At 42.4% G+C, this 27,905-nt stretch overlaps 1 protein-coding gene across 6 annotated transcripts in view; it reads right to left on the bottom strand.

Annotated features, from left to right (window-relative positions):
• Window positions 1-27,299, bottom strand: part of zbtb46 (zinc finger and BTB domain containing 46) — a 61,850-nt gene extending 34,551 nt beyond the window's left edge. For 2 of the 6 annotated variants that reach the window (XM_042409607.1, XM_042409606.1), the window contains exons 1-4: window positions 25,568-25,881; window positions 23,283-23,291; window positions 5,785-6,008; window positions 4,668-5,604 (exon numbers count right to left, since the gene is read on the bottom strand). In XM_042409607.1, coding sequence (XP_042265541.1) covers window positions 4,668-5,604; window positions 5,785-6,008; window positions 23,283-23,291; window positions 25,568-25,613 — 1,216 coding nt within the window. In that variant the 5' untranslated portion in view covers window positions 25,614-25,881. Of the gene's footprint in view, window positions 1-4,667; window positions 5,605-5,784; window positions 6,009-23,282; window positions 23,292-25,567; window positions 25,882-26,885; window positions 26,942-27,094 lie in introns of those variants that run through there. The other 4 variants (XM_042409603.1, XM_042409604.1, XM_042409605.1 and 1 more) reach the window with 4 other exon arrangements.
• Window positions 27,300-27,905: the final 606 nt, after the last annotated feature.

Raw genomic sequence — 27,905 nt, 5'->3', positions numbered from 1 at the left:
GGAAGGGGATCTGAAGAAAACAAATCCTAATTCCTGCAGCTGTTTATGTCAACATGGGCACACGGCATTTTCATACAAACGCTCTGAAACCCCTCTGTGTTAATACACTGAGCCTTCACACAGCCATATATTATCCTTATATTACAGAATAATCCAGTAAAATCCTCAGTCAGGCAGCCCTTGTGTTGTATGTAATATTAGCGTTTATAATAGTAAAGCATGGACACCGATCGCAGATGAATGAGAGAAAGAAAGAGAGAGAGAGTGAGTGAGTGTCTAAGCACTTCTCATCAATAAGGAATGAAGCAATTAAGCTAATCTCAGACTGAAGGTGCCCTCTCTCCTTTATACCTACCATACCCCTTCATGGAAACCAACAACTGGACTTGATGTAACAGCAGCCCCACCATATACACACACAAAGAATGTGCTTATGTTAAGATTATGATCCTACAGTATGTCCCAAATATGAACATTGACCCAAAAATTAATGGTAGAACAAACCCTAAACTTTTGACCAACCCCTAAACAGAGAGGATCCATTATACTACTGATAAGTTGATTAATCAATGATAGACCTTTCTCGCTCAAATCTTGACATGATAGCAGGAAAAGCACAGGTGTAATTACTATGGCTGCAACCAACAATTATCTTCATTATCAATTAACCTGCTGATTATTTTCACTACTGATCGATTCGTCATTTAGTCAAAGAGATGTTTAAAAAAAAAGTGGAAAAAATGGCATTCACAATTTCTCAGAGGCCATGGTAATGTCTTCAATTTGCTTGTTTTGTCTGACTAATAGTCCAAAACCAAATGATATTCAACTTAGTGTCATATATGATCAAGAAAAATAGTAAATCCTCACATTTGAGAGGCTGGAAGCAGAGGATTTGTGGCATTTTTGATTAATGAAATAATTGCTGGTGAATTTTCTTTTGATCAACTAATCGATTAATGGATGCAGCTCTATTAACGTTACATTCCAACTGAAATTAAATTGCCTTTTTTGTCTACTACAGCATTCGTACAGTATCTGCTCTGTAAATCACTTGTTCTGCGTTCTCCTTTGAGAAAAACATTAGGAACCAAAAGGAAGAAATGTATATTTTAAATTCTTTGATTTCATGATGGTGCCCCCTAGTTTTACATTATTTTGATTAAATACCATTCCACCATCTGCTTACATAGCTGGAGTCCTTATTTCAAATATCACAACAAATCAATCTTCAATGAAGTCATAACATAAGCATTCTATCATAAATGGTCACACTGAGCCTGACAGCATCCTGCTACACATCACAAGCCGTAGACTGTTAAGAACAACCCACATTATCTTTCCTGCTAAAGTCCCCTTTCATTTAACTTACAAACATGAACACACATCTTCTCCTGCACCTTAGCTTGTTGATCAAGTCACCTAACAAACATGCACTGGGGAAAAGTGCACCTCTAATGTCAGTTAGCAGGTTAGATAGCTAATTAGCTGCTCAGCAGCAGCGCATTAAACAGCATGTAAACGTACCTGAAAATGTCACTTTGATTCGGTCAGATGCCGATTTGGTCGTTGCTCTTCAAAATCCCTGTCAACAGCGCACTGTCTGTCCATGACTTGTAGCTACAGCAGTTTGTTTACTTGGTCTCCGTTGCGGACTGTGTAACACTGGTAGCCTGCCAGCTAAAGTCAATCAAACAAGCCTCCTCTTTTCTTTATTCTAATAAAACAAAACTATTAACAATACATTTTAAAGCCCTGTTGACATTATTTTTGACCGTAAAGAGGGATAATTTCATGTGATTTTAATTGGACTTTAATAATGGCTGCATTCTATGTAGGCGTGTGACATTCAGGGTCCTGATATTGTGCCTGTTGTCTCCCTGTCATAGCTTACAGAGCCATTGTTAGTGTTATTAATTACATCTATGCCTTTCCAACTGTGACAAGTCAAAATGTTACCTGTAAAAACTAGTTGGCCTAAATAAAATTTAATCAGCAACCATTTTGATAATTCGTAAAAAAATAAACATTTTCTGGTTCTCAGATGTGAAGGTTTGATGCTTTTCTGTTTTATGTCTTTGTCAATTTCATAATTTGCTTTTTATTTGCCAAGACGGACTTGTCCCACACACCAGTAGAAATAATGAAGTAATATTTAAAGGAATGTGTAATTACTTTCATACATTTTATTGCCAGTAGCACATGATAGTAGACGTGCCTCACATCATCAAAATAATGCATTTGTACATTATATTTGTTTTTATTCACTATCAAGTTAATATAAAAAAATACAAACTGTGTCATCCCTATGTAATAGTTCTTTGCTGTCTACCTTCCTTGAAATGTTGCGAAATGTTGTAATTAGGAACTTTAAATAGACTGTACATCACTTTCTAATTCCCTGGCCCTTCCATATGCCCATACAACTGATTTGGATCTTCTACTGCAGGTGACAAAATCCTGGACTTAAGGAGTCTTAAGACTTAAGTGGACAAACTCTCATAAGCCCTTATAGATCCTGTGTATTTTTACCCTCCCTTGATCAAAGTAAAAACAAAGGATTTTCATTATAAGGATTTATGGGCCTCCCATGGTACATGAACAAGAGCACTCCCACAAACAAAACATCACACCACCCCCCATACCGCCTCTATGAGCTCCCAGACCAACAATGACCTCACTAAACCTGTTCAGCAATCCCCCAAACCTTCCCTAAGCACACGGAAACCACCTCGTGCAGACTGATTCAACACACAATAGTGAAAAATATCCTCACTGTCATACACTACCACTCTTAAACGTCATGTTAGCCAACTGGTAACAAGATATTTTACTGCTAAATGGCAAGGTCCGCCCTCTGAAGGAGACCCAAATAGTTGATAATCTCACAGCGACTGGCATTTCCTCCTTCCCCCACTCTCTGCCATTCTGAGCCCAGTCTCGAAACCCAGTTAAGAATGGGGATAAATGGTTGTTTTTTTGGCTAACATCAGGTGAGTCTATAACGGTAGCAACACTAGACTTTCTCACCTTTAGGTGAGAAAACACATCTCTTGGTAATGGCTGCCTTACCACAGCCAGACTTAAACTCTACCTTGTGCCACAGTACAGAATCATGGAGCAGGCTCAATGGTGCCATTTATTTTGTGGGTGTATGTGGCTATGCATGTATGTGTGATTCTGAAGCTCAAGACAAGATGTACTATACTTGGTCTAATGGCAGGTCACAAAATTTGGGACTTGGGACACTTAACAGCCAAGCGGACAAACCCTCAGAAGCCTTTATGGATGCTCCGTCCTCTCCGCACACACTGCCTTTCTTTTTTTGTCTCTGTTTTTTGTCTCTCTCTCATTACCCCCCTCATCCGCCACTCTTTCTTCACCACCTCTCCCTTTTCCCTCCTCTCGCCCTTTCCAGAGGTCCTTCCCTAAACCCCAGAGAGAGGGGGAGGAGCCTGGGATGGCGAGGACGCGCTGGTAATCCGTGCAGTGACCCAGGTCAATTCAATTATCCTGTTTTCTTTCGCTGCGCGACGCGTGTGCCCATTTCACAGCCAACTCCCTTAATGCGCCCAGGATTAGCTTCTCTTACTTTTAATGATCTACCTATCGACGCCCTGGGCCCCACAGCGCACACACAGAAGTGCACACACACACACACAGACATACACATATATACACACAAACACACACACAGCCAGGTAAGTGTTTTTTATGCATTAGTTTTAGTGTAAAGGAATTCACTAAACTATTCTGCAAGGCTGAGGATCAAGAGAAACATTCTCAAAATAAATATGTGTGCTTGAGTGTGTTTGTGCATGTGTTCGCTTGTTTATGTGGGTGTGTATGTTACATAAACTGCAGTAAGAAGAGGATTGTATTATCCATCTGCATTTACCCAGGCTTCACCTCACACCTCCAAGATTTGAGATAATCATCTTAGGCCCAACACGTTAGTGTAGAAGCTCGCTAATCTCAACCCTGGAGGAGGAAATAGGTCATTTTATGCTAGTAAACTGTGCGGATGGCTGACACGCATGGAAATATGAAAGCGCAATTCAGAATATAAAGCACACATGGACTGTAAAGTGTCATGTACCCTCTGTTGAACTTGAGTTCAATAAGTCCACACAGCAGTTTGATTGCTTCCACATAGCTGCTGCTCTATCAGTTAGAAGGTGTCTTAAAGGAAAAGCACATTAGATTAGGTTCTACTGTAGTTAGGTGTTGAGGCGACGCACTCACTTAATTATCCAACTTAATCTTGTTATCTTACCAGTCATTCACTAATTACATAACTGGATAACCAAAGAAGGCAACATTACAAAACTGCAGCAAGTCTGGGAAACACTAAAGTCATCAAAGCAGCACCACAAAGTCCTTTCCATGATGGAAGTGTAAGTCTGCTTTCTTTTGGCCTCTGTTCATCCTTCCAGTTTAGAGAGGTCCAAGTTAAATCCACCTCCTATTGTGACACTGAACTAATGATCTAAATAACAAATCCACTACAAAACTCGTGGCTTGCTTTTCACCATTGACCTGAAACTACTGCAAACAGTCAGTTTTGCCCAATTAGTCTGAAAACATAAATCTCTGTATCGCAGGGAAAAACATGCAGTAGCACTGGAGACAGTAAACACTGTAAGAAGCAGGTTTTTCAGCCTTACCTGGGATTTCCTGTCCGTTGTAGTTCCATCCAGCCACAGCCAGCATGGAGGGCAGAGGAGATCCAGGCCTACTGTCCCTGTCTCTCTCCCTGTCCCGCTCTCTGTCCCAGTTCCTCTCAGCCTGCTGGGTAATATGTCTGACCGTGTCCTTGTTCTTCCTGTTCTTCCTTCGCCCTGACCCTGATAGGGGTTGCCAGGGCCCCTCTCCAGCTCCTGCACCAGCTCCCCCTGCCCCTTGCTCCCCCTGGCTCTGGGCTGCCCCCCTGGGATTGTCCCGGGGATGAGAGGAGGAGGCAGGGGACACCTGTTCCTCTTTGACGGTGACAGGCCTGTAGTCGTGCGGCCAGGCGGGCTGGGAGTCGTGACAGGCTTCCTCCTGGCTCTCATGGCTCTTGGGGGGTTCTTGGTCCTCCTTGCCATACGTGCTGCCTCCCTCGTGGCAGCTGGCGATGGCTGAGTCCCCAGAAGAGTTGGCCGGGCTCGTGCGGCGTGCCAGCCAAGGGGAGGTGCTGCGACCAGACATGATGGAGGCCAGGGCCTCAGAAGCCATGCCCACTATCCCTCCTCCTCCTCCTCCTCCTAAACCCGCTCCGGCTACACCCCCTGCTCCTGCTATACCTACTCCTCCTCCACCTCCACCTGCACCTCCCCCTATGCTGGCAGCAGCGACAGCTCCCATTTCAAAGTCGGCCAGTTCGTCAGCCATCTCAGAGCGGATGCTGATGTCTAGCGCAGCCTTGATGAAGCTGTGGCAGGCCTGGACAATGTCTGTCATCTGCAGGTAGCTGGCGGCTGACATGACCTCGATCACGTTCTTACTGGTGAGAGCGAGATGCGCAGAGTACATGAAGTCCAGGATGGCTTTGAAGCCTGTCGCTGTGACAATATCCAGGTGAGTGACAGTAGTCTGGTGGTGTGGCTCTGCCCCTTTTTTAACCTGAAGGGTGAGGAGAACCAGTGTTCATGGCAGTTTTCTTGTTTATTTATTTCATGCAGGATATAAGTAAAACACAACTTCTCAGACTGCTTTATCAGCTGGAAAACACACAGAACACAATTACTATGATCTAAGAGAGTAACAAGTACTTCACAGACTCCATGACCCGCAGTCCCTTACCTGGCAGTAAAGAGTCTTGAAGTAGCGTGAGGAGCCCAGGAGGACATTCTTATGGGCCTTGAAGATCTTTCCGTCCACAATGACACAGGCGTCGCAGAGGATGCCGTGCTGCCTCTGCTCATTGAGCTCTCTGAGGAGCTGACGGTAGTGAGAGGAGATCTCCATGTCCTCCTTTCTGTTGTTCATCTGTGTAGCTGAACAAAAGCCTCTCCTCAAATCGTCTGCTGGGAAATGAAAGCAGACACGCAAGAAATTAATCTAAGATGCAATGTATCAAAATGCTGTAATGTACCATAAAACAATTTTACAATTTCACAAAGACCAAGAGTGACAGAAAGATAAAGACACAAACAGGATAAGCAACGAAATCGAGTAGTTTTGTAAGTTTCAAGGAAAGAAATCAAAATCATCTTGGCAACATATTCAAATATTTCTACTGTAAGTCCACATACAGTATATGGTTGATATCAGTAACTATATTCAAACCCCTTTGCTTAGAATATCGGTTTGATTTTAATGTAAGGGAGGGGAAATAAATTTAACTAAAAGACAAGCCAGGGTAAGGATATCTCAGTAATGAATGTGACATAAAAACAATGACATCAATAGAAACCACATCTCAACTGCTGTAGTTTGATGTCTAAAAACAGCCCCAGTAATAAATAGTCAAAAATCTCTGTGTTTAAACCGTGTCTGACAGGTTCATTTGTATGTGCGTGTGCGGGGGTGTGTGTGTGTGTGAGGGAGAGAGAGAGAGTGTGTGTAAGCTCATTAAAAATGTCAGTTATAAAGCGTAACACTGTCACAAAACTGTTGAAAATGAGAAAAACACCTCAATTAGTACAGATCACTTTACCATTAAATTTATCAATAAACACAGCCTCAGTTGATCCTTGTTATTATTTTTTTTTAATCTCACTTTTCGACTGTGAACCTTCAATCAACTGTCTAGTTAAGATGAAAATTCACTCTTGAACCTTCACCTCAGTGTTTCTGATCTTGCACAGTTCAGTCTAGGTTGTGAACACAAAGTTTTTCTGAAAACTACAGAGAATAGATCCTTAATGACAATTTGTGGAGCTGCTCAGCTGTCAGTGAATGAGGATCCAACTTTCTGTATTCATTGATAGCATTCATGGTGATGTTCGAGGGACGCTGGCATATTTTATTGTTACTCTTACAAAAAAAAAAGCCACAGAACAGCTCAAGATCTGAATTTTTACAATCTATCAGCCCATAAAGCTTCTCTGCTCCTGGTTCATCTCACAAAAATTGATCTAAGATGTAAGTGAATTTTTCCTTGAGCACAGATAAAACATTATCACCTGTGTATTTTCCAGTGTACAGGTTAGACGAAATATGTACGAGAGGCATTTTACTCTCGCGCACAACAGAAAGGGATGCAGGTGAAGGCCACAGAGAAGGGAGAGCAGAGGGAGACAAAGGGAGCACATCGCTATGTTGAACCATTCAACGAGGTGGCGGGAAAACAAAGAGAAACCGCATAAGCCCTAGCAAACACAAACACGCACACACACTCACAGAAGAAGAAGAAGATGAACACACACACACACACATGCTCAGGCAAGTGCATTAGCCGGAGCATTAGCAGCCGCCGCTCCCGCTCTCGTCTCAGTGAGGGCTAAATCGCGAGGACGCAGAGTGTTACCAAACGCAGCAGTGATTTGTTTTGGGAACGCCACAGCTGTCAGCTCTCATGGGCCATTCTGAGAGATGACAGCTCGGGTTGGCCAAGGTGACAGCAGCGTTTGCTTGGGGGCCGGCACACTTCAGGTCATGTTTAGCAAAGCTCTGCTCAACCTGATGGCTTGTAAGATCAGATAAATCCAGAGTGTCTCCCACGTCCACTTGGACAAACACACCACCTATGAACAGCAGTGGATGAGCGGATGGAGTGACGGTGACAACTGCTGAAACCTCCCTTTCTCCAAGAAAGATATTAAGAGGGTCTGATCAATGCATGGCTGGCTCACAACCTTTCACTTTGATTGGCATTTCTTTAAGCCATAGAAATAAAAGAATTGTGAGGAGCAAGAAACTTGGATGTGAATGCAGAATAACAGTGTCCCTCAGAGTCTCACAAGGCAAGTTTTGACGCAAGCGTTTTTTATCCTCCGGCTCACACATTTCTTAGAAAAATCTATTGATGGTCTAACCTTGAGATATTCTTCCCTTTCTGTGTTGCCCTGATGGAAGTATTGAGAGTCTTCCCCTCTCACCTTTGGAGACAAACCGAGCTGCTTTAAAGACATAGCTGCTCTCCTCCTCCACTTTCTGCTCTTCTTCTTTCAGGGCCACTGGCACATTCAATTGTATAGCCCAGTCTATAGGTTCTCTCCCAGAGCCACATAAAACACAGAAAAAGTCATTTATTCACAGAGAAATACCTTAATACTCTGCTATTCGTTCTTTTTTCCAGTCAATGTGGATGGGTCACCGTACAACACACACCGGTCAGCAGCCCCCATCTGAAACGCGTATCTTCAGTATTGGTCGCTCAGAGGAAGCAGTGAAAGAAAGCCAGCTATACCAAATCAACGGCTGGAATAAGACTGTTGTTGCTTAAGTGTTACATTCATGTTCCTCCACCTCTCAGTTTCCATCTCTCTCGCCATTGCCACAGTCGCGGTATTAATAAGTTTAAAACTGACAAGCCCTCAAGCGAACAAGCAATACACTAATGACAGCCACAGAACTGGTAAGAAAAAAAAAGTTTCAGTTCACTCAAACTGCAAAAAAGCAGAATTTCTCACTTACCCCTGGTGTTATCACGCCAAACAAATAGTTTTGCTATCGTTTTGAGATATCAGTCTTTGAGATTTATGCTTCCACTCAAGTACAAGAATGGATTTTAACTTTTGGTGCTCAAAGTATTGATAAAAAAAATTAAACAGATATGTCTCTTTCCAAAAACAATGCTCGTGTTACTTTGGATAATTCACAGAGCAGGCTGTCAACGTAGGGACTATTTATTCAGTAGATAGTAGCTCCAAACAAAATTCAGCTCTAATCTCACAAAGGGATATCTCAAAACCTAGACAAATAAAACCAGGCCTATCTGCATGGCTAGATACCACTAGAGATAAGTGAGAGGATATTGTGTCTTGTCTCTTTTGTTTTTTACTGTTAGACTCTTTAATGCAATTTAGAGAGTAAGTCCGGTAACTGAGACTCAAGTTCATTAGTCCAACTTCTCATTCTGTGTGGTAATGCAAGAAGCTAATGATAATGTCAGTTAGGTTCTGCACTCTGATACAGGAGGCTATGTTTCTAAGGGAGTATAAACAGTTTTCAGTAAGAATGCAAGTGTGAGTTTATGGTGTGGATGTGTGGCTAGGATTGCACCCAAAGACATGTTAAATGGTGCCTCAAATTTAACAAAAACAACGATCAGTGGAGGGTAAGACAACAGCAGGACTGAGAGAACGAGAGAGAGAAAGAGGAGAGGGAGAGGTCTAATCAGATTTATTGCTTCAACAGACTCAGAGACATACTGAGTTAGTAGCTAGGCAGGGAAGTGGAACTTTAATGGAGTGCGCTCTGACCTCTAAACTCTTTGCTTGTCTAATTGGCTTGTTTAATTTCAGCATGTCAATTCCCTCCAGTCAGAGACCCCTTTTCCAGAGGAACCAATCCCAATGCTACCCCTACTACAGTACGTAAACACCCATAAATACCTCTCTGGTGTTTATTCTGACTTTTCATTTCCTCAGAAAGCTATTCAATCTTATCCCCATGAGCTTTGACCATTAACAAGACCAAAACCCTCTCCCGCTATCACGTGAGTACAGAGACCTTGATTTAAAGCACTTTTTTTTCCTCGAATATCCACTTGGCGCAAGATGGGAGAGAAAGGTAAAATGAACTTGTCATGCAATCAACTAAAGAGAGAGGCAGCGACTTTTGTGTTTCACCCAAAGCATTAGCAGTCTCACCAAGGCTACAGAAACTAAAGCCTGCTTTCAGAATGTCACAGAATAGAAAAAAGCTTTTCAGCCTTCTATGAAATTTCACCGTGAAAAAAAAAAAAACAAGGAAAAAGTCATCAGGAGGCAGGCTGACAGTCTGTGCGTGCTTATATGTGGTCAGAGACGATTGTTTCTGTAAAGCGTGCCACCAGAGCTCCAAGTCCCTGTCACCCTTCTGAGGCAAAATCAAAAGTGACTGTCCTCCTTAGCCACCCCCCCCTCACCCTTTCCCTCACATACACACAATCAAGAGCCCCCTTCCCCTCAAAACACACACATACACACATCTAGCTCCTGCCCCTAAATACACAAACACATGCAAGAACTAAAAACACACACGTTCACACGCTAAGCAGAGCCGTCATGGCATCACACTCGGTTTGTCCTGGTCACATCACAGCAAAGTCACTTTAGGCCCCAGCCAGATCACTAAAGTGATGAGACGTGTGATGGAGTGAGAGAATGGGGCTTCTTCCTTCTTGTGTTTCTCTTAATGCAGCCTGTCCCTCCGAGCCACTTCTCTGCCTCCTTGACCGCACAGGACCGAGGGGAGACAGAACGCAAGGTCCTTCTGGATCAAAGGCACTGCAATACTTTGTTTGTACTTTGGGTTTAAACACGGACAGCTTTCACAGTGAGCTCATGCTGCGATTTCACTAGATATTCAGGTATCACACTGGATGAGGATGTTACACATGGAACATCTTCACACAGGGTGATAACACATGATCACACACATATTTCAGCGAATACAAAACTCCCTTGGAGCACACTTTCTCTTTGGTAAAAAAAAAAAAAAAAGAAAAAAGAAAAAAAAACGTCTCTTGATTCACTCCTCATTAACATTCCTGTCACCAGATACAAGGTTTAACTGGCTGCAGGTTCCTCCATGTATGTTAGCACTGTCCGAGCAGTTTCACAGAGTTTCAATTATTTTTTATTTTGAATTAGAGGATTTTCAGTTGGTCGGGGCAAATTATCATTTAGTGGCCAGTGTGCTGCTTGCAAAATTGCGACCCTCAGCTAATCACTCTACACACAAATTGTGGTCCTCGGCTCAACAAATGTAACAGTTCTGCTCATTATTTGATAAAAATGACTTTGGTTGGACGAGCATGTCAAACTGAGTGAACGCTGAGTTGTTGAGTGGTGAGTGATGAATAAAATACAGCTTATTGTCAGACTGATGACATTAAAAAATAAACATTTGAAGTACATGAGCTGAACCTTTATAGATATATGAACAGTGACACCGATTTTGCTGTTTGTTTCTTTAAACTTTAAGCTTCCTTAATCAATATTTTTATATGAACATCGGGTCAAATCACTACCCGTAATGTGAAAGTTGTTGCTCGTAGTGACAAATCTGCCCAGCTCTGCAGCTCCCCATAGTGCTATAGAACAATTTACCCTCTTTCAGCTCATTGTTTTGGTTTTACAGAGTGTTTATAGTGTGTTGTATAGTGTATAGTGTTGTTTGTATGCTACTTGCCCAGCACCAAATGGCAGACAGACAAAGTTAGTGACTAGCTGGTGAACATACTGGAGCATTTAGTTGCTAAAAAAATCCTCAGGAGTGGGTTGAGTGAGGTAAAAGGAGAGTTAATGTTGGACTTGGATTCATCAAGTGGCCAGAAACACTAATCCAAAATAAATGTTAGTGTTGCTCCATATCTGCTAGATGTGTAATTTATCAATTTTTAATGCCGCTAACATGCTGAGTGTCAACTTTATAAGAAGTTAATATATCAATGTTCTGTTTACAGATTGTTACGCTTCCCCTAGTGGCCAAAAAACCAGTAAAAGCAGACAAATACAAAATGCGAATAAATAATACAATTGATTGAAAGAGCAACTGAGTGATGGTCCGATCATCTTTATTCGCACTTCTGTTAGACTTTTTAGCATGTGACATTTATTAGTTTGTCATCTGACTTGGGTTGTTCTGCACGGTTTGACTCATCTGTAATCACGGTGCTGCAACAAATCTCCAATCTTTATGCACCAATATGCAATCAGTTCATCTCATTTCTACTTTTAAGGATCCTCTATTAGCAGTGATTTCCCTTCTTTGCACATTCCTTTTTTTTTTTTTTATCTTTTGTTGAAAATCAGCAGGGAGAATGCAGTAAAAACTGGCCAGAAATTGAACAAGTGAATGAATGTGAGGGGGAAGGAGGAGGGGACATCGAGTCAGGATTCAGTAGCCAAGAGCTGGCATTTATGTTGTCAGCCATCCCAACTTCATGCCTCAGCTACAAATTTTTATCAGTTTGGCTAAAAAAACAACACGTTCCTTTTTGCATATTTTTTATTAGTGACCAGCTCACTATCATACCGGAGCAAGCAGTTTCTGTGGAAAAAGCAAACAGTTTGGCAGGTCTGCTCTAAATGAATTATGTATTATATAAAGCTTTCAAAATAAAGTGAAATAAACGATGTTAGCCTAAAGAAAAGGATATTAAGAGAATCTCTGACGTGATATGCTAATATCTATGATAAATTAAATGGTACAGCAAGAAAGAATTAGTTTTCTTGCAAGAGGACTCTTTCACATATAATGAGAGGAAATACTGGGAAAAAAATTACAGCGTGCATAAGTGGAATTAAAATTATATTCAGCTGGACAATGGAGGCAATGTTCTTCAAACACATGACAGTATGATGGAGGATAGCCATTACTTCCCATAGTAAATTCTACTACTTGAACAAAAAGATAAATGATAGATTTAAAAAGCTGTTGCTATTATTCAAATTCACAATCCTGAATGTGTGATAAGTGTTATTGATATCGTTTGTATATTCACAAACATGGGGACCATGAAAAGTCATTATAAACATGGGATGAGGTAACACAGAAATGGATCAAGGAGTAAAAAGAGAGAAGAAAAAAGTAAAGAGCCGGACAACGAGAGAGATAAATAATAGCGAAAAACAGAGAGAAAAGAGATAGAGCAGAATGGCAGAGACAGCAAGGCTAGGAAGATAGAGACAGGAGATAGAAAGAGGGAGAGACAGGAAGAGAGTGACTCAGGCAGCCAATATTTTTTAAACAGCTTTGCTTCCACTCAACTGGGCATCAAGGCCATTATCCCGGGGTTAATCCCCAATCCGACGGAGCTGGCAGCCTTCCGGGACAAGCCAGGGTGGCAGCCCATCAACAAGGCAGGCATGGACAAAAATAACACACATGCACATGACACACATACACACACAGCCAGACACAGGCAGGCAAGCAAGCTGCAATTAGAAAAAAAAATAACACAACAAAGCTATTAGCCGTGAATAGCTCATTCTTAGCCTCTTTGTCCTTTATTTTCTGTTGAAAAATAAGCAACTGTTTATGTTTGTCTCTCATTTTATCTCTGTCGTTGCTCAACTTCTTCATATCTCACTGTAAGTATTCATGTTGTCAGTTTCCCTTGTTTCTTTTATCACACACCCTCCATCTGTCCACCTTTATTTTCTCAACCTTCCCCACCAGCTCTAATCACGCCACATTTTGCACCTCTACCTCGCTCTCCCTTTCTCTGTCCACTCTGTTTCCCTGGCCGGCGTCCAAGGAACCAAGTAGGAGGAAGAGATTGACTCAAAGAAGGATAGCCATGTCATGTGGAGAGGGACCAAAGAGGATCCAGGAGGCTTAGGCAGACTTAGCGTTACTCCCTTCATCCCTTGCCCCCCCCACCTCTGACCCACCCTGTATGCCCCACCTGAAAAAATTACCTGAGCCCTCCACCTGAAGACCTCCGTGCTTCACCTTTTGCCAATTCACAATCAGTGCACCTGCCAAGGGATCTGTGCCCCCCTAAGCCTCCCATCCAGCTTATGACATGAAACTGTACAGGTCTGCCACCTTGCCCTCTCACCTTCATCCACACAAGGTGTTAAGCCTTGAGTGATCTTATGGAAATCCAGTCGTAGTAAGGATGGGCTGGGATCATCCCAGAGTGTCCGCAAAAAAGGTGTGACTCTAAGAAGTTAACGTCGATGTCCTTTAGCCTGAACGCTGACGGCTGAGGTTCAGCTTCACCTGTGTCAGTGATTCAATTTGACATATCAAGAGCTTAACAAAAAGTGTGAGAAATGGCATGTGTCCATCTCTTTGTTTGTCTTTTTACGTCTTTTTTCTGTGTCTTCCTCTCTTTACACTTGCGCATGTGGGTGCGTACGTATGTGTGTGCGTGTAGTTTCTGGGCTATCTTTCTCTCTAGGCCCCTAAGCCTGCTATGTCTCCCGTGGTAGCTCCCTGACTGACGACCCGGGGCTTAGCCTAAATTCTCTCTCTATTAAAAGCTGTGAAATGCAAATAATGAAACATCTCATTACCACTGTCGGAGAACCCAAAATGAAAGGAGGGGGAGAGCGGGAGGGAGGGAGGAGGACTGTGAGACAACGAAAGAGGGTTATACAGGAGGGAAGGTGAGAGGACAGGAGAAACGAGAGTCAGAAATAAAGGAGAGGAACAAGGGGAAGAAAGGATGGGAGAAGAAAGGGGAAGGAAGGATGTGAAAAGCGGAAGGGTGGAGGAGGAGAGGAGAGGTGAAGGGACGGGAACAGACATCCAGACAGTGAGTCTTTTGTTTGATATGTGTTACCGTTAACATAGCGGGTAACCAGGATTGGCCACCTATGCAAACAGGGGTGGAGCCCTAATGAACTGAGCTGTGAGTTAAGAGGTGTCATTCAAATGTCACACAACCAGTGTTGGAATCTTCCACTTATCTACTTCATACTAAAGTTTAGTGTAAAATCAGGCCATCAGTCTTCAGCTTTTCATTGAAGCCGCTGTAAAGTATTTGAAAGTAATGTATGCACTTCTCAGAGCGCATGAAAGAAATTAGTAGTCGGTGTATATATGTGTGTGTGTGTTGATTGGTCATTTTATTACACCCCAAGAGCGTCATTAGTTAGAGAGTTTTACTTTTTTTATCTCACATTAATCAAAACTGCAGTGGCTAAACAAAATTATATGACTGTGCTTTCTCATAATTACTCAAATTCAAGTGCACTTTTGAGACAGAAGGAGGGGGCTATGTCTTTGCCAAACATATCTGTGTGGTACAGGGAAGTGAAATCACCTACAGGAAGTGTCTGTATTTGGTTTGCAGGTGGGAGGAGATTGGTGGGTTGGGTTGCAGTTGTAGTTTGGGGTGGACGAGGAGGGGGGTGGGGGGGGGGAATTGGTCTCATGCGACAATAATAACTACGTCACCTTGTGCGGTCTGGAGTAAAACCCAGTTCTATTATTACAACAGTTTAGAGACTCATCTGCTGATGTACAAAGTCCGTATAAATCATGGGGAGGTGGAATTTTAAGGTGTGACATTGTCTAACAACATTATTACTTCTGGGAACTCTGTGTTGTACAAGGGTATTTTCTGGTAACTGATGCATCATATTTTGATTCTTTTGCTTTCCTCACTAAGGTTAATAGTGCACAGAGTACAATGACGTGATCTACTTATATGGAAACTCAGGGTTTGGGGATTTTTTTTTTTACATTCTGCATTTTTAGCAACCATTCCTATTGATTATGATAACATATTACTTGACACAGCAACATTGCTAGAATGTGCGACATGAGGCGAGGACAATGAGATTAGATTATTGATTATTTATCTTTCTTTGTGTATAGTATTATATTATTCAGAGTATTCATACTGTCAGTATTGTTGTTATGTTTGTGCATATATGGTATTACGTGTATGATGTTTAATTGAACTGCCGGATGGGCCAAAGACAATTTTACACTTTTTTAAACGGCCTTTCACCTACATATATCTCTGACTTATTGACCTGATATATGCCCTCTTGGCCATTAAGATCTGCGGATGGAGCCCTGCTGGTTACTCCCAGGTCACGGTTGGTGACTAAGGGTGATCAGACATTTGCTATTAGAGCTGCCACACTACGGGACTCTCTGCCTGCTGAACTCAGACACACTAATTCGCTGGCTTCTTTTAAATCTCTTCTTAAAACTTATCTCTTTGTAAAAGCTTTTGGAAATGTTTGATTAATGCTTTTATTTATTTGATCCTTTTCATTTTATCGTCTCTACTTTCTTTTTTATCTGCCTTGTCTGGTTTATTTGTAAAGCACTTTGTAACACTGTTAAGAAAAGTGCTATACAAATAAAGTTTATTACTATTATTATCATTATTATTATTATAAGTGGTCTAACCCTAACCGTGACAGCCCTTAGACCTAAAGTACACAATTAGACATAGGCTGTCCTCATAGCATATAGTGCACTAAAGTTATTCACATTTTTCTTATGCAACAAGGTATTCTAATTTAGATTTTAAGTCGCCAACTTTCAGTTTCACCTCCAACCTGTGTGATTATCTGACTGCTCATCTTCCTTGACTTTGACCTTTGGCCATAAATAATCAGGACAGCAAAAATAAACATAAAACTAATCCAGGTTGTAATTCTCCCCTTATCCCTTTGCCTTCTTCCCCACTTTCACCTCCACTTTCTTAATTTTTTATCACTTGCCATATCTCAGTTATGTTTTGACGAGCATCAAAGGGCTTTGTGCCTCAAGTGATGATGACAATATAAGGCTATGGACCAGCTCAAAACTCACATTTAACACCCATCCTGATCTCTCTCTGCCAGCGAGCCACTCAGAGTGCATGCGTGTGTGTGCATGTGTTGTCCAGATCCTCTCATACTGTAGGTCTTAATACAAAACCTGTCACAGCAAAAAAAGCAACCTGTCACGACTCAACTAGACACATGACCACACAGAACACACTAAACCTGTTCCCAAGCTGTTAAAACAGTCACTGCAGCCACCAAAGGTCTCTCTCTCACACACATACACACACACACAAAGAGTGAGTGCACAGTAGAGCTGGGCGATACAGACAAAATCAAATATTACTATGTTTCTCACCAAATACCTCGATATCAATATTGCAACAGTATTGTAGGGATGACTATGGGTGCTTTCACAAAATATTTACACAATGAGATTTTTGAAAAATAATCATCATATCATGATCATCGGATATAATGACTAAGTGGTTAAAGGCAAATAATAGATAAGGTAGAACAGTCTGGTAAGTTCAGAAAATTACATCACTTTACTGTAATGTAGCCTTTAAAACCAGGAAAAGACAAAACTTATGCCATATCATGATAATATGATATCTGATATCTAAGACGATATCTAGTCTCATATCACGATATTGATATAATATCGATATATTGCCCAGCCTTACCGCACAGTATGGAGGAAATGAAACAAATCAGGTGCAAGAATGCAAGAATGCAAGAAAGATACCAGTCCTAAAGAAATAAACATCCAATCACACAGAACTAACGAGAACTGAAACCTAATTGTTGTTTGCTGGAATCTGTGGTTTTTGAATGTGCAAGTGAATGACTGAATGATGGTGACTCACTGCTGGTGGCCAGTCGCTATCTGGTGCCGAGGCGGGTGTGTGTGTGTGTGTGTAAGGGTAACTTGGTGTGACTGTTGCTCTGTCAGACAGCAAACAGAGGCATCTTTCTCAAATCCACACTGGGCCACAGCTTACAATGAGCTCATGCAAAGAGGGGAGCGAAAAAGCCGCAGCTTAAGTGTGTACTCATGAGTTCAACAGGCACACCCTCCTTCCCCCCTGAGCAAATATTAAGAGACTTCACTCCCAGCTAATCTAATTCACAAACACTCCAGAGCACACACAAACAAGGAAAACACATCATTTTAATATATTAACTTAGCCCTCAACATGCAACATTCACTTACAACTTTCTAAGGCTCCCACAGCCTACCTAGAGTACAACTGAGCAGCACAATGATTTACATATAGATAGAGAAGTGTTTATAAAAACACATTTGTATATAATAGCCTGGGGCTGCGTTGTCACTCATCAAGCTGATCAAAAAGCAGCTATACAACACTGATGAATCTCCGAGCGCTTTTACGAATCTGTCCTTCAACAGCAGAGAAAAAGGAGGTGAGATAAAGAGAGAGAAATCAAGGGGAGAGGAGAGGAGCATCTAAATATAGAGACTCACATTTTGGAGTCAGAAAAGAGACAGTGAAGGGTAAGAAAGAGGAAGGGAGACAGGAGATGCAAGAGAGAAAAAAAGAGGGAGAGGAAGAGAGACGGGAAACAAAGAATAGAGCAAAAAGAGAAGGAGGAAAAGTAGCAGCAAAAGAAGACTAGAAGACAGAAGCAGCATCATAGTAGCTCGAGATCGATGGTTGCAGAGCCTCCGTGGGTTTCTCATCTGCGTTGCTTTGTGGACTACTGGAGAACTGGACATGGAGGACACTCAATTTTGTCTGCGAGACTTGAGAGTTCAATATACTGCACAGTGTATCACCACAGACGTTTATCAATACACAGCGTCGATACGGAGGGTCTGCCCCTTCACTGATCTTTTTAACAGTTTCAACACTTACTGGCTGCAGCCCTTCTGCTGACTAAATTCAAACAGTAATCAGTGGAGATGCAAAATCATTGAAGCTCTTTGTCTTCTTTGTTTCTGTACTTGTGGCTGTGCACAGAGGAATTACTGAAATGTAATCCCGTGTTGCCTAACGTTACGGGCGAAAAAGACACTGATTAAAAAAAAACATGAGATTTAAAGTCAAGTTTCAATTTTTTCTTTTTTTTCTTTGCTGAAATAAAACAAGGGACTTTTTTTAATGGACTTTTGCATAGATGAAGACGTGGACGGTAGTATGGCTGGAGGCCACCACCAATGATTGATGAAGTGGGACCAGACAAATGCCTCACCTGGATCCTCACTTCTGTCCCATCCTCTCCTCTTCTCTCATTCCCTTCCTTATCTGTCTGTCTGTCTTTTCACTCAGAGCGTGTTTACTCGAATGCGGTTTGACATTTGACTGTCACCTGTTGACTAACATGAACGGCTGCCATGGCTTGCAGGCTTTTGGAGCCAATGCTGCTTCTTTTCCCTTGACAGTGACGGAAAGAACTGCAAATTCATCTACAGAAGTGGCATAGCCAGACATAAGAGACAAAGAGAGAGAGTGAGAGAGAGGGAGAGAGATAGAGAGAGAGAGAGAGAGAGACAGAGAGAGAGACAGAGAGAGAGAAGAGACAAAAGGACCACTGTGTAAACTCCCATGATCGTGCTCACCATCACTAAGGACAACACCCACCTTGGAAACCTAATTTTGAAGAAGTCACACATTCCCACATTGTGAGGCAGTGCCAGTATCAGGTGTCTGTCCAAACCACCAATCAACCGCCACCCCCTTCGTGACACACCAGCGCACACACCAAAACAACAGGGAGGGGGTTGAGGGGGGTGGGGGGTGAGATAGAAGAAGGGAGGTAGGGAGGGGAGAGGTGCGGGGGTGAGAAAGAGAGAATAAAAAGAAGAGGGCAAGAGAAAGAGCCAGCCAGAGACAAAGGCAGAGAGAATGACAATGAGTGAAAAGAGGAAGAGTGGGGGAAAAAAAAAGAGAAGGAAAATAGACAGGGCGAGATGAGGTGAAAAGCACATTGCCAGCTCACCGTGCGCATTCACAGAGCAAGAAAGGAACAAAAAGACAGCAACAATGAGACTTCCACATATATGCATGTTTTGGTGTGTGTGTGCGCGCGCTTGCGTTTGTGCAAATACACGTTGGAACGAGCAGCGAGAAGGCCGTTGGGGGAGTTTGCCCCTCGCCACTGAAAAGGGGATGTGAACCTACTCACTTCTGTTCACACTTTAGCTTCACCTCTCTTGTCCATAAAGGGAACTAAACCAACACAGGAGAGCTTGTATAAAAAGTCCTACAACAATGACAGATCTCCACTTGCCTCACAGATTTAGAAAGTTCACGTAATAATACACCAAGGATCAGTTTCTTAGTGCTGAAAAAGCCTTTATAAATCAAAAAATCCTACATGAGAAGTCGCCCTCTAACCTAAAGACAGAACTTATTCTAACTTGGACGGCTCATCTTGGCAGCTTAGACTACAGCGGGTCAAAAAAATGTTTGTGTTTCACGATGAAAACTGGACCCTGCATCCATTTGTCGCTAGCTGTTGCATTAACGGGATGTATAAATATGAGCTAGGGTCAGGGGGAAGGATAAAAATGAGAAAGGGAACAGGGAGAGGGTAAAAATGAGAAAGGGAGTAGAGGAAGGGTAAAAATGAGAAATGGAGTAGGGGAGGCCACAGGAGGCACCTGGCCCACTTACAGCAGAGGAGGGGGTGGCGGTGGTGGTGGTGGAGGAGGAGGAGGAGAGGTGGAAGATTAAGGAGTGGGAGGGAAAAAAGAAAAGGAGAAGGTAGAGGAGGAGGAGGAAGAGGAGTGAGAGGCCTGGAGAAAAAAAAAAAAAAGCGAGGGAGATGCAGTTGGGACAGAGCAGAGGGCAAAGGGAGGATAGGGTGAAGTGAAAGAACAGGAAAAGGTGAGGAGAGAAAACGACGTGAGACGAGCAGGCAAGAAAAAAAAAAACCTAAAAGATGAAATAATGGGAAGGGGGGGGAGGGCAGAGGGGGAGGTGAGAGAAAAAAAAAAAAAAAGAAGAAGAGGTGGGGGCTGGAGAGGAAGAGGTGGCCTTGCGATGCTGAGAATGGAGGTGGTGTACGTGTGTGCGCGGGATGAACGTGTGTGTGTGGGTGTCTAAAAATTATGACGAAAAACTAACACCTCACCCAAAGTATGAATAACCAACCACAATAGGCCAATGTAGGTTCAATCTCTTCTCCAAGCACATTCGAGCAGCCTGCCTATACCACTAATATCCCACTAATACCACCCACAGTCCTCGCTCCACCTCACATCAATGAATATTTCATGTCCTGATGGCACTTTTAAAGCAAAAACTAATTAGCAAATCCAAGTTGATCTGGCATTAGTCATATCAGGCCAATTAAAAGCCCAGTCCTACTGTACATGTTAATGGCAGCGAAGTGGAATAATTGTATGTTGAGCAGCGGAGAGAATGTTAAACAGGCCTTGTTAGCAGCACTTTAGCACTCTAGCCTGAGTCCATGGCTGGATTACAAAACTCTACTCAAAGCAGGATAATGTTCATTAGAAACGCACACACACACAGGCGCGCACACATCTTTGAAAGTGCCAAACGAAAACTCTATCCATTAATTAGAGTGTCACCATCAATTCCATGGGGTCAGGTCTGATACTTATAGCTAAAGAAGAGAAATATTTCCAGGGAAAATTATGGTTTTATGCTTCAGTAATAATATTAAACAAAGATCCAAATACTGGCAGAAGCTCACAGGTCAGATGTTACAAGAAAACCGTTTTCTGCTCCACGCAGTGTCTCAGCGGTCAGCGCCAGTCAACATAAGCTTGTAGAGACGCTATTTGTGTGGTACTGAGAAGAGAAAGGTGTTGGTTTGTATTTGAGTCTTTCCAACTTTCCCCACTGTGTGTGTGTTTTTTTTTAATGCAGGAGTTTAGATTGAGACAGACAGCATCGACACACACAGACTAAACTGTGCTGCACAAAAAAGCGACAGAATAACAAGGGCTAGAACTCTTTTCATCAGCCCCTCCGCTTCTCCCTCCTTCTCCCCACTCTCTCTCTCTCTCTCTGTCACATTTCCCTCTTTTCCTTCCTCACTCTGCCTCCCCCTGTCTCCCTCTCTCACCTGAGCTTTGATATGGAAATCTCTCACCAGCCAGAGCCCGAGGCTAGTTGACTGTTTCTAAAGATGTATTTGCTCAAAGCCGCTCAATTTCTCATCAAATGCTCACACTGTGCGTATAAAAGACAAACTCTTTTCACTGGGAAAATAACAACTAACAACCAGGTACGTACTTAAAGGATGCTTTCAGCAGTCTGCAAACCCCCAACTTGCAACAAAGAGGTTTTTCCAAGTCCAAACCTTCAAGTTTTTAATAGCTTATATAAATTTGACTAAAAAGATGGTGACCTTTCTGCAAAGCGGAGAGCCGAAGACGCTAAACCATCTTGTCGAAAGAGTAGTATGAGTGAGTGTGTTTGTGTAGACAGTTTGCAATGCTTTACCAGTCCTGTCCTGCCAGGTAATTATACTGCATTAAGGATGCCCACCCTGCATGTCTACAACACTGAGCCAAATAAAAGTGACAACTGGAACCATTCAAGGGCATAGAAAACCGTTTTAAACATTCAGTGAAGTGAATAATTTCTGAATAAGTCAGAAAGTCTGTTTGGGAAGACAAAATATTTTGCCAGTTTCTAGTAAAAGAATGCAAATCATGCAAACGACAATAATCAGTCCCATGTCAGCTCATTACCAGAGAGAAACAATATCGGTGGTTATAGATGTTTTTAAAAAAGCATTCTTTTTTGAACTATTGTCTCACAACTCATTTTCATCTTTTAAAGATTTTTTTAAACATGGATAAAAAAAGACGTTTCACTTTAAAAATACTTTTTCCCCCCTTTCATTGTTCCTGCATATTTATAAAGGTTTGAGTCGGAATATCCTGAAGCTTAAAGGTGATTTATGTTTTAAAATTATGGGAGTTGACTGGTCCTTATGTTTGAAAATGTGAAGCTTTAAAAATACAAAGGACATTTTTGCAAATATCTGCTCTATACAGAGAAACATTTGGCACAGCTCAGCCCTTATCTGAAGAGATAAGGGAATAGATATAATTTCAATAGATAGAATTTACAAATCAGTCAGTGTGTTGTCTCTCTGAAGATATAATTTCTATTTCTGTCTTTGTTCTCTCATTAACAACAAACAGAAAACTAATTGAAAGGATAATATATGTGCATGTTATCTAGCCGGCTTGAATTACCTGACGTGTGAAACAACTGCTGTCATCACTTCACTTGTTGTAATATTTGTTTTGACAGCATCCGTACAAGTGAAATATACAGTATATAAAACCACCAATTAGAAGTGCATTAAGGAAGAACAAAAAGAGACGAGGGACTGATTTCAAGGCTTGCCCGACTTTGGACACTGATGGAACTGATAAGCGAATGTCATAAATTCCAGAAAATAACTCATGAGGCTGATAAGCATTGTGTGATCATGAGGCTCTGCTTGGAAAGAGCCGATCTGCTCCGCATTCCTAAATAAAAGAAGAACACACCCTGATGAAAGCACATAAACTGAAATCCCTCATCTGCTTGCTCAGGAATGTGTGATCCAAAAGGTGTTTTGCAATATCAACAACTCCTAAGAAAAATTTGACTGCACAAAAAAAAAAAAACCTTTATTTTTTTAGCAACGATCAAATCAAAAACTCACATCTCAACTTTCAATTCATACTCGCAGATTATAAAAAATAGAGAGCAAGCTGTAAATTACCTTCCAATTCAATATTCAGGGACAAAAGAACATAAGACAAGAACAAGAGAGCTTATTCCTTTCATTGACCTTCTATCGTGCGTGCAGGAGCATGCATGCGTGCACGCACGCGCTCTCACAGATACTGCTATGAAATATTAACACCTACGTGAAAAGACTAGTGGGGTGGTGGAGAGTATTTGTGTGTGTCTGTGTGTGTGTGTGTGTGGTTTGGGGGTGTGGACGGCTTAAACTCACCTGTTCTCTCTAGTTGGGGGGGAAGATGAGCTTGTCAGATAGGTGGATAGGGAAGACAGCTGTTACACACAAACACACACACATCCCCCACTGCATCCGTGCAACCCCATGGGGATTAGGAACACCTGTATTCAGCACCGCACAATGAGCTATAGAAGCTATTTAAGCTAAAAAAGCCTTGGGAGTTATTAGGGGATGGGGGATGGAGCTAGTTTGGATCCGGGGTTTAATGTGTGCCAAACTGTCTTAACATAGAAATCAGACGTGAGAATGGTAATACTCAAAATGTGACAGATAGAAGAGAGAGTTGTCAGAAAACTCCGGAGAGACGTGGCGTGTCATGTAAGATGTGTACACGCGAGTGTAAACGGTTCATTTTGCAGTGTGTTAGCCAAACAGGTGATCCCATTAACAAGTGAGCTCCTAGGGGGGGATGTCGACAAGAAAACTGGCAGAGAGAGACAGAAACAGAGAGATAAATGGAGTACAAGGTTGCTAACAAGGAACAAATGTCTCTTTATGGAGCATTTGTCCTTCTATTTCTGGAGAATGACGATAGATTAGGTAAGGTTACTGTACAGTTTAATATAATTTTTGTCTAAATAAAACACACACACACACACACACATACACAAGTGAGGGGGTAGTACACTACATCCCCAGGGTTTGCGTAGCTGAAGCCGACTAACCTGCTACCACACAGTTCAGCCCACAACCTGCATGGGAGCACTGAGCACCACCCACACACCAGCAGGCTTAAACACACACGCATACAAACACATTCACAAACAAAGCGAAGAGGCAAGTGTCACGAGCTTCAAACCTGACTACCACCCAAACCCAAGCCCAAGCCCCTCCACCTCATTTTCTCACCCTCTTTTCACACCCAGCCCGACCTTCACTGTTCCCCCACAAACCCCCCCCTCCAAACTCTTCAACCTTGTGTGTGGATACTATCGAGCCTAACAGCCTCCACCGCCTTCAATACACATCACACGCAACTTTGGCTTTGACCAACGATAACTGAGAGGTGAATTTAACGTACTTATCTTGTTTAATCAACTTTTAAAAATGTCCATTCATGTCAGATAAGACAAGTGGAAAGTGCTTCAAATCCTCCTTTGCAATCCCACAAGCACACGCGCAGCTAATATTTTTTCCATCTTTCGACCGATCTCGCCTACACTCCTCCTCCACTCATGCTTGTAGCTGTTGTCTTGGTCTGTATTATATTTTCCCCGTGGAACACACAGATGGAGAAGGTGCAGACACACACACATGAACGTGCACACACTGATGTCCACTACTCTTATAATGGTAATGCTACACAGCCCTACCTGAAGGAAGCAAGCTCAGAAGCAGGGGGGGCAAACCAAAAGCATTCTGGGAGATGGTGCATGTCACGGTGACAGTTTGGCTGACAGGTTTATTTGTTAAAGCTATAATAGCTGGGAATTGCAAACATTACAAGCAGATTTCTAAGCTTTCGTCTGCTCATGAGGACTCAGACAAAATGTGCACGGATGGACACACATGCGTAGAAACACACACACACACAAACACAGACACACACAATCCTACAATAATTGAATAACTGAATAAAAGACTTTGGAGGGCTTATCATATCAAGCTCCAACCCTTAACTCGGCAGTAGGAAGGACAAAACAACCGGACAAATCCAGCGAGGCCTAAGACAATTTGGAAAAATCGCTAGATGGTCTCTTAATCCCAAAGATCCAGTTAGCCACTGTCACAGAGAGGGAAATGCTTAAATCTTACTGACTGGACATGCAGTTATAGCTGTAAGCTAAGAGGGTGCACTTTAAACGAAAGTTTAAAAGAAAAAAAGGCTTTCCTGTACTGTAAAGTTCCTGAAACTACAAAAATAACTAGAACACAGAAGACAAAAAATATACTGATATAGCAGCTCCCTGACTCAAAGAGTTGGAGGATCTCCTGCAAAATGTGGAGTGCTTTAATTTGCTAAAAGTTAGTACAACAATGGCTGAGTGTATAATAATGATGTCCTCTCAGGTGATGGGTTTCCATCACTGATGGCTGAGAAGGGATTATATCATTTCATCAGCAGCAATAGGCTTCATATCATGTAACAAGGTAGAACAATATATCCTGAGAAAGAAATCTCTGTGCCAATCTAAGTTTTCCTCACATTAAAAACATTTAAAAAAAGTTTGGGAAACTGCATGCAAGGAGATAATGATTAGATGAAGGATGAAACAGACCAGATCTCTGTCACTTTTACAGATTATTTGTACAAGACTCACCTGGCTGCAGGCTGCACTTGGAGGTGCACGACAACCAGGCGCGCATTGCTTTATATACCGTACACAGAGCGTAAGTGAAGTGGGGATGTTCCCCTCTCACATGGTAAGCATGGTAGAAAATGGAGGAAGACGGAACTGACCGGTTTGAGAGGGCAGACACAGACAGCAGACATACACACACACACACACAGCGCAGGAGACAGACAGTCAGCGAGAGAGAGGCAGAGACGCTTCCAGCTTCAGTCGCCAATAAAGAGAAAACACTTGACGCCACACTTTTTAACTCTCAATACGCATCAGATGGTGATCAGCGGTACCTCAACAATTACAAAAATTACCCGAGAGCACCTTCTGCAAACAAAATCCCCCCCCCTCTGTCTTGTCTGGTAGTACTCTGGGGTTGGGTGTTGACGCAGCAGAAATTTCCAGCTGGAGAAATCCCCCTTTTGGAGGTTAATCGAGGGGAGAAGGAGGAGGGTTTAAGCCCTTGTCCTCCAAGCTCCGAGCGCTTTCATTTTGAATCCCCTCCAGACGGCTGCACGGGGGAGCATCATCATATTTTATGTAGCACAATATCTCCGCATGCAATTGCATGACCCCCCTCAGCACGGGTTGTCAATGCCGTTCAAAAACTTTGCAAATTTCACCAGGATCCGCTCGTTTCACCAAACTCAACCCAAAACACACGAAACCTAACACAGGATGATGTATGCGCCAGCAAGTGTCACAAACTGACAGATATTTCTTAAAGTATAGCCTTAAGAAAATACATTTGTGTAGGCAGATGATATTTATTAAAAATAATATCCTGCAAATTAAAGATTTGTTTTCCTCCTGGGCGCTATTACCAACATCATTAAAAAACTCCAAATATCCATTTTGCGCACTCAGTATCAAACAATTTCCATTTTAGATCAGTTTGGCTACATATATTAAAGCACACATTATAAAGTATAGTTATATCTTTACTGTGTAAGACAACTGTCTGTGTTCCACAATCAGCTACATAATGTGTGAAATGTACAATGTGCGAATCTCGTCAGCGAATGACAGCTTTTCCAAATATCAACAAGCGTAATAGACAGCTGGCTGTCACGTATGGAACAGGTAGGCGTACTTTCAGACTGTCGCTTGCTCACTCGGTCGGGTATTTAGCTGTCAAAATGCACTCACGCCGTGGCTAACATTATGCCAATGGACTGGAATAAAAAAGCGGCGGAAAAAACAGACAGGCAGGCCTTCATACGGTCGCTTTTCCGATGGCCAACTATAACGAGTGCCACGATTGCGAAGAGTTGCATTGTGTCATGTCTCCAACCTGTGCGCCCACCAACTATCAGCTGTAGACGCGATGGCTGCGTGAGGCAGAAAACTAATTGTTGACATGATATAAAGGCATGGAAATCCAGCGATATCCGCCGCATCTGAATGAAATCTCAAACATGTTAGCAGGGGGGGGGGAAGCCGGGCTGAATGCTGATAAAATGAAAAAAAGAGCTACTACTAATATAAGGAAGTCAGACATACCTGTTACCCCATGGGGTCTGGGGTGGACGCGGTGTCGGTCCTTCGGAGTCCAATCTGGTGTGACAGCCTGAGAGAAGAAAGGAGGGGATGTCCAAAGCCCTAGGTACTGTCCTTCCTCTCCTCTGTATGCTTTCTTTAAGTGTTATTCCCCCTGTTTTCTCCCACTCCCCGCTCTTCCTCCACCAGCCCCTTTTTTCTTTCTCTCTTTCCCTCCCCTGCTTTTCCGTGTCTTGGTATCAGGAGCCTCCCCCTCCTCCTCCTCCTCCTCCTCTGTGTATGTCTATGTCTCTCTCTCTTCCTCTCTCTCCGTCTCTCTCTCTATCTCACTCTCCCCCTACACTCTCTCTCTCTCTCTCTCTCTCTCTCTCTCTCTCTATCTATCTCAGTATGTCCCCGTATCTCCTCTCTCTCTCTCTTTTCTCTCTCTCTTTCTCTCTCTGGGCAGAGTCAGGAAATGAGACAACGTGAACGCACCGCGCGTATCCATCTGATCTAAGACGTGTCCCACTCTTATCAGAAACACTCAGGCAAATTCAGCCATTTTATATAATAATAATAATAATAATACTACTAATAATAACAATAACAATAATAATAATAATAATGATGATGATGATGATGATGATGATGATGATGATGATGATATTTCTGTGTTATGATGTAAGCAGTGGGGTTGTCATGAGTCCTGTCTGTGTGGTTTATGGTGCTTCTGACTTGTGCGTCTGTTGCCATAGGGCTCAGTAATGACCAGGGGCTTACTGTAACTTACCCCCTCTTGTGGCAATAACAAGGAAACAGCAGTCAGTCACAT

This window comes from Thunnus maccoyii, chromosome 4 (assembly GCF_910596095.1).
Source record: "Thunnus maccoyii chromosome 4, fThuMac1.1, whole genome shotgun sequence".
NCBI classification, from domain to species: Eukaryota; Metazoa; Chordata; class Actinopteri; order Scombriformes; family Scombridae; genus Thunnus; species Thunnus maccoyii.
The sequence above is the reverse complement of the archived record's forward strand: the minus strand, read 5'-3'. Positions and strand labels throughout refer to the sequence as shown.